This window comes from Loa loa (genome assembly GCF_000183805.2).
Source record: "Loa loa unplaced genomic scaffold supercont3.54, whole genome shotgun sequence".
NCBI lineage: Eukaryota > Metazoa > Nematoda > Chromadorea > Rhabditida > Onchocercidae > Loa > Loa loa.
Window position 1 is genome coordinate 37109 of NW_018108234.1, and position 10457 is coordinate 47565.

General features: G+C 34.3%; 1 protein-coding gene across 1 annotated transcript in view; it reads left to right on the forward strand.

Annotated features, from left to right (window-relative positions):
- LOAG_09424 (hypothetical protein) overlaps positions 1-10457 on the forward strand; it is a 12309-nt gene that overhangs the window by 950 nt on the left and 902 nt on the right. The window contains exons 2-25 of the mRNA XM_020447929.1: positions 689-761; positions 1184-1236; positions 1424-1482; positions 1831-1950; positions 2540-2648; positions 2813-3082; positions 3176-3257; positions 3641-3689; positions 3888-4077; positions 4324-4478; positions 4597-4705; positions 5079-5254; positions 5455-5619; positions 5958-6041; positions 6391-6546; positions 7034-7225; positions 7328-7457; positions 7676-7789; positions 8088-8305; positions 8604-8783; positions 9124-9163; positions 9320-9396; positions 9537-9767; positions 10064-10142. Of these exons, the coding sequence (XP_020301887.1) occupies positions 689-761; positions 1184-1236; positions 1424-1482; positions 1831-1950; positions 2540-2648; positions 2813-3082; positions 3176-3257; positions 3641-3689; positions 3888-4077; positions 4324-4478; positions 4597-4705; positions 5079-5254; positions 5455-5619; positions 5958-6041; positions 6391-6546; positions 7034-7225; positions 7328-7457; positions 7676-7789; positions 8088-8305; positions 8604-8783; positions 9124-9163; positions 9320-9396; positions 9537-9767; positions 10064-10142 (3111 nt within the window). The remainder of the gene's footprint in view (positions 1-688; positions 762-1183; positions 1237-1423; positions 1483-1830; positions 1951-2539; positions 2649-2812; positions 3083-3175; positions 3258-3640; positions 3690-3887; positions 4078-4323; positions 4479-4596; positions 4706-5078; positions 5255-5454; positions 5620-5957; positions 6042-6390; positions 6547-7033; positions 7226-7327; positions 7458-7675; positions 7790-8087; positions 8306-8603; positions 8784-9123; positions 9164-9319; positions 9397-9536; positions 9768-10063; positions 10143-10457) is intronic.

Below are 10457 nucleotides of genomic sequence, written 5' to 3' on the forward strand. Positions count from 1 at the left end.
TTGTTTTCTTGTCACCGTATCTTTATCGAATTACACTAGACTATAAACACTGTAAACTATATCTATTCGTAATTTCTACCGTAACAGTACCGTTCTTATTGCTGTACTCTAGTAATATCGGTCCTTTTACTACTTTTACAGTTTTGGGCTACAAATACGATGAAATTTTTCATTATTCTTTATATACTATAGCATAATGAAATAGGTAAAGTAAAATACCTACTGATGCTATCAGTTTTTCATCCAATATGGCCATTTTTAGGTCATTTTGATAGTCGAGTATTTGAGAAAGGAGAAAAATTCTCGGAAATGTTGTAAGATATGGTAATTATGTTGTGATATATGTGAGGAATCAAGCATTTTCATATCATGCAAAGCAATTAGATATATGACGTTATCGATGTAAAACCTAAAACGATAGCGTGAGAAAACTTTGTCACCGAAGTCCGGGGATAAAATTAACAATTTAGGCAAATATCAATTTCCTCTAGTAGGAGCTGGGATTAATCTCGAAATTATTTTGTTAGCAAAAGATGAATAAATTTGTTTCATTGTGATGATCAACAGTTTATTAAATATTACAAATAAATTTTTTTTCGACCATTACCCGCAGTTAACCAAATCGCTGAAAAATACAAATATTGTTCATTGTTGTATGTGATAATAGTAATGCAATTGCTTTTCGCAGATAGCAGAAATCTACGAAAGATACGTGTAAGAGGGCGAGCTGAAGAGGGAAATGATGATTTCACTCATGAAAGGTAAGAGACGAAAATACCTGAAATAGGTGGTAGTGCCATTTACTACCAATTACTGTTTTTATTCATTAGCCATACATGCAGAATGATACTTGTAATTAACTTTCAAGTATAACAATATCTTTCTAAGATGGTTACGTAATGTACATAAATGTTTTGTTTCACTTTTAACCATATTACCAAATATTTGATTCTGCTATTGCATATGTGGAAATATCATCCGCTGACTTTTCCTAAAGTCAGCCTTTAAGTGTCATAATCCGAAGTAGATTTAGCTATAAACATACGACATTATTTTAGCAGTTTACCTGTTATAAAACATAAAACTGTTTTTTTGACAAGATTATTGGGTTTTAAATTTAGTCAACGCTGGTATCTGTTACGCTATGCCGGAGTGTTTTTCATAATTGATTGTGTACTTTCAGGATTAAAGACCATGATATCAGTATTGCAGCAAATGAAACAGCAGTTGAATCAGGTTCATTGCCACTTTAATACAGAAGTATTTTTTTCTTTATTGTCTTGCTTCGGATTCTATGGACATTTGTTGCATGTAACTGCAAACCTTGACTTTTCCACATTTATTTGAACCATGAAACCATTTAGTGCGCATACTCATTTTTTTTTGGAAACAAATTTTTGAAGCAACTGTTCGGAAATTTCAGGTGATGCTGGAAGAAGAACCAGAAGGAAACTATTTCCTGATGTTCAAGAAAATTTGCGGGTAAGCTTTCTTGATTGCAATTTTTAATGAAGGGTTATTTTTCGATAATTCCTTTTTAAGATTTAACCGTAAGAAAGTTTGCATTATTAAGAAAGGGAGACGTTAGAATCGTTAACAGAAGTGATTTTAACCATACTCCAGTGGGCGTTTTTTGAATATTCGTTTGCTCACTCACGTTTGCAGTTCAAATGAACTTATCATTCAAATCTATGGATGTGTTAAGTAATTAACACTAAACTAGCATTGATATCTGGGATAATTGATGAAAACTATGTTAATGAGTCAGGTATTGAATAGAAATTCTCCATATTGCAATGATTACTTTTTCTACAATCGAGGAAATTTTAGAACCAACCTGAAATTGGTGAAGCGTGTTGTGAGCCCGAGCGATCCGTACGTTCAAGTAAACGTTTAAAAAAATCAGGGTTCGATTCTGCCCGCTTACTGACCCAAAGTGATGAAGTTTCGGTAAGATTTTTGCTGCATAAAAATTAGCTTCGTTGTTAGAAGAGTAAGGGATTATTTTACTGCTCTTTCAATTACGAGTTTTTTTCATAATTTTTTTTTATTTCTATATGAAAAAATTTTTTGCTGGTATGAAATTTGACTCAGCCAACTTGAATTTCGGGACTATAAAAATTGTGCAAAATGAACATGACTGTTCATTTTTTCTAGTATAATGCTTTTTATGATCAAAGCACTTGTTTTATTTTGTTTTTCCAACGTAGTAACAAATTTTTTTTCTTGAAAAGAGTCATAATTTTACCAGATTATTTCCTTTGTTAAAGCGTTTCTTCAAACCGCTTCTCTTTGCTCCGCAACACGACATTCTGGAAACATCCTCATTCATGGAATTTGTTCCGATATTTTATTGCCGTCACATGCTTTTAGAGTAAACTAGTATGTTCTGTGCAAAGTGAAACCTTAACTTTCAGAAAATTCAGTTTTTGAAGATCTCTGTTGAGCAGATTAAGTCTTCAGTTTACAAGCAAAGAGCAGTTCAAAGTTTAAGTACTGTGGATAGCGAAATAGTTTTATTTTATTAAAATAATTTCAGAAGGCGCGGATTATGGATCAAGAAAAAGTTGGACATAATTACGAGGATGATCCAGTAGACGTTGTCACTAGTAATGATGATCCGTTGACGGAACTTGATGTCGAATCGTGTATAGTTTCTTTTTTTTGTTATGTTTCATAAGCTTAATTGGGAATATGGCAAACAGCACGAAAAAAATGAATTTGAGAACTTCTGAAGAATGGTTTGGAAATAGTCACCGAAAATATCACCAGTTGTGTCAAAGAGTGAACATCGTTGACATTATTTTTTCAGCTGTTAAGAAAACAACGAGTGGATTTGAAAATCGTCGGAAGGACGAATTAGGCGAAGGTTTCCAACAGTATATTTTGAATCAAGCCCAGAAAAGTATTTCGTCAATAAGACGTGATATATTCGTTGATGATGGTATCCGTTATGGATACGACGGGCCAAGTGGTAGTGGCTCTTCGAGTATACTGAGATTGGACCGAAAGCCTGTACCAGCAACTGCACCTCTACTGACAACTGAAAGAACACATATCCGAGTTGCAAAACGTAAACATGGTGAGCTTAACCTTCAAGCGAAAGAGTCTATGATGTTGAATACATAGTTAAGTGACTTTTCAAAAATGGATTACTACAATTACGGAAGTTCAGATGAAGTGGCTAAACACAGGGAAAGAATACAAGAGCGAGAATTACTTCAAAGAGATGGACGAGGCAGGAGTGCGAGAACGAAGTATGTGTTTGTCATTTTTGTGTGTTTTGAAAACAAAAATTTATAAATCTGATTACTTGACCTACTCAATGGATTTTGCGATCCCTAGTCGTTTCACCATTTAGTTTTTCTTTTTTATGTATGCATTAATAAAAAAGGAAACGTATTTACACTTTGGTAAAAAAAGGATTTTCCTTTGGTTTAATGCTATAACGGGATGAATATGAACTAACTGACTAAAATATCTTAACCCACCATTTTCACGAAGAATAATTATTGGTAATGTCATCTTGAAAGTAGAGCATTTTTCCTGATTTTTAAACGTTAGACATGGGTAACCTCAGTACACTTTGAAGGTTAAACTTATTGTCTGAAGTAAATGGCGCCTGTATTTTGTTTTTCAGTCGATATTATTACGAAGAAGAAAAGCCAATGTTGGATGATGTTGATGATGTGAGTCAAAATTGAATTTTTTATTTGCTGAAAATTTTTGATTTCAAGTGTGTAGTTTTGTGTAAAGTATTGCTAGTTGAAGCGGATCTAGAGATAATTCTGCTACTTCGATTTAGATCATAGCAGTTTCAAAAAAGCTTAAAAAAGTGAAATGTGCTACGAATTATGAAATCACAACTTTCAAAAAGTTTTTTGAAGGTGATGTATGCCGAGATTGGTCTTGGCGAGAGTGATTTTATTGAAAGTAGCTTCGAAGAAGAGGAACTGATATATGCGGCTGGCGATGACCTTGTAGCTGCAGGTGCTACTGATGAAAGGGATAACTGTGATAGTGCTATGAGTACGGAGCGCTTGCGAAGCCAATCTATCCAGGAAACGCAGGAAGAAGGTAAATTGCATTTGTGGCTTATGCTATTACCTGGTTCGAAGTAGAGCAATATATACCAGAAATTTTCTGCATTGATAAAAGCATAGTAAAAGTTGTTGCAGTCTTAAGGAAAAACATAGTGCTAAGCAGTAGACCTGTCAATAGGTTATGTCGTCTTTATGTGGTCTTGTTGTGACGAGATATTCGTTTCCTTTTTCAGTTTTATTGTATTTATTACGTTATAATTACAAATTCACTGAATTTTAGGTCGTACACTTCGTACACTACCAAAGCAAGAAGATATGGTCGAACAGATTAATGATGATGTCGAATCCAATGACGATGAAGCGCCACCGGAACTAGAACCTCAAAGTCCTGCTTTGCAGAAGGTTGTGCAACGTTCAAGTGGAAGTAAACATGATGTATGTCTTTGTATAGTTCTTCTTTGAAATTATACGAAATAGTTTCTCGTAACCTATTCATTTTGTTAATTTTTTTTAAAAATACCTTTTCTCTAATTTTCTTTTTTCTCAATTGAAGGAGACAACGAATTTTACCGACGGCGTGGGTGAGATGCAAGTTATCTGTGTTCAAACACCAAACGGAACGGAACAGTTCATACAACTTGCTCCTGGACAAACTCTTGACGGTAAGTTTTTCTTCGCCTCAAAATTGATTTCTTTGATATTTAAATATTTAGTTTGCTAAATTTCTTCTAGAAAGAGATAAATTTAAATCTTTTGAGCGTCAAGTTTTTTAGGTATTTTTATTTCGTGATATATTTGGCTTTTGTTAACAATTGCGACTTTCACATACTGAAAGTAATTTAATGATTTAGGTTGTTACGCCTCAAGTCACATTTTAGTGCTTTTTATTTTGCATTCCAGAGTGCTAGATTTTCCTTCTTCTCTGTACCGTAACTATTTCTATAAGAGTTGATCTCCTATAGGCGTGAACCACCAGTATGACTGTAAAAACCATGAAAATGAAGTAACTCTTGGCTAATACTTGTCATTTTTAAGACGAAAACGCCTTATTCATGAGTGAAGGTGATAATGTTGAAGCGAATATACGCCACGATCTCCGAGCGGTTGAATTTAGTTTCTTGGATTCAAAAAATATATGCTGTGGCTTGTGTGGTGAAATTGTTCTGTATGATTTATTGTTGAGTTCACATATTCCACAGCATCATCCCGAGGTAATGGAATTATCTCTTTGTTCACATTCGCGATATTCTCATTCCTCAATGTATTTTTTTGCTTGGAAAATCTAAGGAATTTATTGTAATTTTTTGACAAAACTAAGATGGAAAGCGGTTCAAAAGAAACGTATTGATACAAGAGAAAAAGTTAATATGTCGCCACAGTAAGTTAATTTTATTTATTCGGTAATTTTTAGGTGTTAGAAGAGGGCGTAACAGCATTCGAAGATGTTCCATACGAAACTTGGTTAAGAGAAAAGCTAAGCGAAGAGAAGCGACGCATGGAAAATAATGTGTGCAACATTTATGATGATCTTTCATCTGGTCATAATTCCAATCGCATTTATCGAAGCGTATCTACGGTAAAAACGTTCATATTCTGATTTAGTAAAGCAAAACTAGGTTGCAACAGAGATAGTGTTTGAGAACCTTGCTCATCTTGTCTGTGATAAGATTCATAGGTAGAACACCTGGTGATATGCAAGCGAAAACTTTGCGATATATAAAAAGTTTGCGGATTAAATTTGGCGCGATCACTTCGAACATTTTAAATTCCTTATGTTTATGAAAACGAAAATTTAACTACCTTAAAATATATCGAACAGTGCCTGCTATAAAGCTAGTTTCTAAGTCGCTTCTTGTGTGAAATTGAGTACGGTGAAATGTTCAAGCGTCATTGCAGCATTTTTATTATTTTCAGATTCGTGTCAATCCAAACGAAATGTCGCTTAATCAACTAATAACAGCACTACGGAAGAAAATGTTTGAAAAATTGGGTCGCGCCGTATGTTTACAATTCTGTTATTCGCGTATATTTTCTGAATAAATTGAACGTATGAACCAAACATAATAGATGAAAAATAAAAAAATTAGAGTTTCTTCCTGTAAGTCTACTAAACTCCAATCGTTATTAGAATCTCCGTTGAAATACTTGCAAAACAAAGTATGTGTTATCTTTTTTGACATGTAGTTTATGGACCATGTACTTTTTCACTTGTTAGATAATAATGTCGTCTTTTATCGTTTAACTGCTAAAATTATTGCTAGACAAGCGTATATTGTATCATAGCTTACATAATATATGACACAGCAGTGATGTCAGCTTCAGATAAGATAATAAATGCTGCATACAGGTACCCGTAACTTTGGTGGATAAACAACACGCACGTTGTGGTATTTGCAACGCAGTAGTATCGCTTAATCGTAAATTTGAGGTTGTTCATCTAGTTCGACATTTCAATGCATGGCACCCATCGATTCATCAGTGTGCAGGAAAATGGAAACTTAAGGTAGATTTCAGTTAATTTTAAATACAAATGAGATATCAGGATTGTATTACGAATAAGATTACTTCTAAAATTTTCATTAGGAATTCAAAAAATTCTTAAGTATTCGCTATTTGTTTCGTATGAATTTATTGACCTGAAACGTGACCTTTCTTGTTTCGGACTTCTCACCACCTTAATCCTATGCGTCTCGAGGACACGGGTTGAATAAGAATATGTTCTTCAGTATTTTCAGATTTAATTCGAAAATCTGTAAACTTGATTTTTGGAGGCATAGATAAGTGTCGTTAAATAACCACATTTTTTGTCATTAAAAATTAAATTCGTCTTCATACTCGTTAACGTTTTGTTCTTACCGTTTTGATGTAATGCTTATAAACTCTCATGTACCATTTTTCTTTGCCTTATCTATTTTTGGTAAGACCTATTTTAATGTTGACTTTGACCGTTTAATTTACTTCATTTCATGGTATATTCTTATTTTTTTTAGAAGCCACAGCCAGGACTTGGGAAACCTTTATCAATTCAAGATTTTGCTGTCATTGACACATCGCTTGATCGTGGAGCTAATTTACAATGTATATGGTGTGGAATGTTTATGGCAGCCGAAGCGCTTGCTATGCATTTTTCGGAAGTTCATCCAGAAGAAGTTGAAGTGCCAAAATGTAATCTTTGTCTACAGGTACTTTTTTTCTTGAACAATTTTATCCATTTATAAGTATTGCTGGCATCTTGAATTTCTACAAATTTTTGAATTCTTTTGGTTGGAGGATTTCCTTTTAAGGAACTTGTTATTAATGCTCGTTTGCTGGAAAAATATGGTGATGACTTTGATGTTTCAATGCCTGATGAACATCGTATCAGATGTGGGAAATATGATACAATGCATACATCAGAAGCTCGTTTACATGCTGGTTTGTTTTGCTAAAGTGATTTATTTCACGAATTCCACTTTTCTGCTGCACTTTTTTTTTTTGCGCTTTGGTATAGCGACAGTTCTCATGGAAGTACCCCAGATGTATATGTAACATATATCACAAACGATGCATCGAAGAAATCGGCTTTTTTCGGAAAGAAGACAGTAAATTTCTCGAAATAGTTAAGCGTAATTTGACCATTGATATTTTTATAGCAATAGAAAAGCGACTTAAACTCTGTGAAGAAGGAAAAAATGCGAACGATGTCGAGGATGATGAAATGGAAGAAGAAAGGGCTGCAAGTTATGTAAATAGTCGAATGACATTCGGTTAGTATTAATTGTTGGGATTTTCAAACAGCTTTGGAATTAAACGTAATGAGAGCGTTGTAAATTATTTACTGTAAAGGGGTGGTATATTATGTTTTCCTCTTCACACAGCTTATACGAGTCTCGCTTTTTTCTGTTAATGCTTTCGCTTATCGATTGCATTAGATGATAGATATCATAACCATTGTCTACCACACTGTATAACACTAAGATATAAAATGCGGGCTAACACCAGACCATATCACTGTTCAACAGATAATACCGTTTGCATGCCTTCATTTCGTTTTCTTTTTTCCAGGTCGCCGAAGTAAACCAAAACGGCAGTTTATAATGCCTGCATTACGACAAGCAGCTCCGGTGAATAGCCGATATGTGGAAGCAGTAAATGATTGTCATTGGAAATGTAAGATGTGTAATGGAGATATATTAGCAGCTGTGATAAGTGCTGGAGCAATACGTCATTTCCGAACCGAGCATCCACATCATCTACACAACATGCAATACGAACTATGCAAGGTTATGGTTTGTTCCATTTTTTTCCAATTTTTAAATTTGAAGAGACGAATGATCTCTGCGTGAGCTATGATTTGGTCATAGTACAGGGGAAAGCATGTTTGATCCAAAACAGTTCTTCTGTTTATACTTTTTTTCACTTTCCATAATGCAGTTTTGGAACTTTTCCACTTGCTGCATTTTATGTCCGTCTCTGCTGCTTTAAATATTTGATATTTCGCGGTCATCATTACATCTGGTAATAGCCGTCTATGATAATACTACAGGAAACCTGAGATTCAAATCAGGGTTTTCATTGCAGACAAGATTGGAGAGGATTTCTGATGGGTGCATGGAATTCATCAATCCACAACTGATTGAATGCTTAGTTTGCAACATGACATATATGCTGCATCGACCGTTTAATATGTGCCGAGCTATTCGTCATCTTCGGTCCAAACACCCAGATTTAATGCCTGAATTTGCTTCTGCTGCGGATTCGGTACGTTTGCGTATTTTCAGAGTAATCATTGGAATTCGCTTCGGTGTAATTTCATCCATCTATTCCGAAAAGAAAGTTCAGCATTTGCTAAAATGTATTGTTTGGACCAGTAGTTTGAGATTACAGAACTAATAACAGCAACAAACAACACTGCATAGTAAAATGCGAATACCCCTGTCGGAAGCTGGCAAAATCTTGCAAACGGTACTACCAGTATTGGTAGTACCGGTAGTTTTCCTTTCTTACTGCTCATTATGCCATTACTTCATGCATTTCTAACCACCGAAGTTACGCAAACCCTTGAGTAAAATACTGTTCTTTGAAGGCATCATGTTTCCAGGGTAATAATACGCAGCGTAAGCGAATGGCACGAAACCAGGGTTAGTCGAATTTGATTTGAAATATCAGTTAAAACGTTTGAAAGATTAAAGTGAAGTAATACGTAAATAGTGTAGTGTAAACTGAACTTATTTTGCCTATACCAGTATATGTATTTATATATTTCTTATCCTGTTCAAATTCTGTTTCCATTGTAGAACATTCTGAAGGTATCATCACTGATCCAGCCACAATTGCAACGCTTAAAGCACAATATGGTGTCGACTTCAAAAAAGTTTGTTATCCATTTTAGCATCATTTTACATGGTTTTATGTAACCAAATTGTGAAATACAAAAATGGAAAAATAAATAAGATAAAAATGAAATCAAGCTGAAATTTGTCCCTTTCATTATAATACTATCTCTGCTTTCAGGTACAGGCATTGAAAGGCGCTAATGGTGAGCCAGTTTATGTACTGCTGGACGAAGGTGATGAAATAGATCCGGAGACTGCTAGTCAACTTGCTGCTTCTGTTGCAGCGGGGGATTTTGATCGGGCTAAGCCAGAAATACGGCATGCAAAATCTAGTGCTGCTGCTGCAACAACAACTACTACTGTCGATACCTATAGCAGAAATGCTATTACTGCTAAACCTATTTCTGAAGTAAGCTCTTTAAATTTACATTTCATTGTACGAACACATTTTAAGATTGTGTGATATCGAGAGAAAGCATCTGTTGTAAATTGTTAAACACTTAAGAAATGTTACATGGTAGGAAAAATTTAATCGTATAACACAACTTTTTCCCTCATTGTACACATCTATTGCAAATCATTCTGATAATTGGTTAAGTTAGGTACATAGATTCATGCATTGTTTTTGTTGAGCTTCATTAGATTATTATGAAGTTTTCTAAGATAACAAAACCTAATAACAAAATTGCCTTTTTTTTTTTGCAGAAAATTGCACGGGGACAGCAACCAAAACAAGCGAAATCTGATTTAACAAAAAGTGCTGGGAATTCAGATTTTGAAACTGGTAATTTTCGATTTTTTTTCTTTTTTTTTTTGAGAACAGTATTCGAATAGGAAACTGGAAAGCGAACCTCGGTATTCGTTCTCTGAATTCTTAAAGAATTGTTCTCCTATTAAATATAATTCAGCAAACTAGCTGTTGTACAGAGAACAATTCTTTTATCTTTTGACGTAACAAATTTTAGTGGTCTTTGAATCTTAGTGGAACTATATGTATATATCGAAAAGATCACAAATCTTATCTTGTTTGACAAATATTTCGTTATATTTCGCGCTGACAAATGCATATTCAGAAGTTCGTTTTTATTANGTCATATTT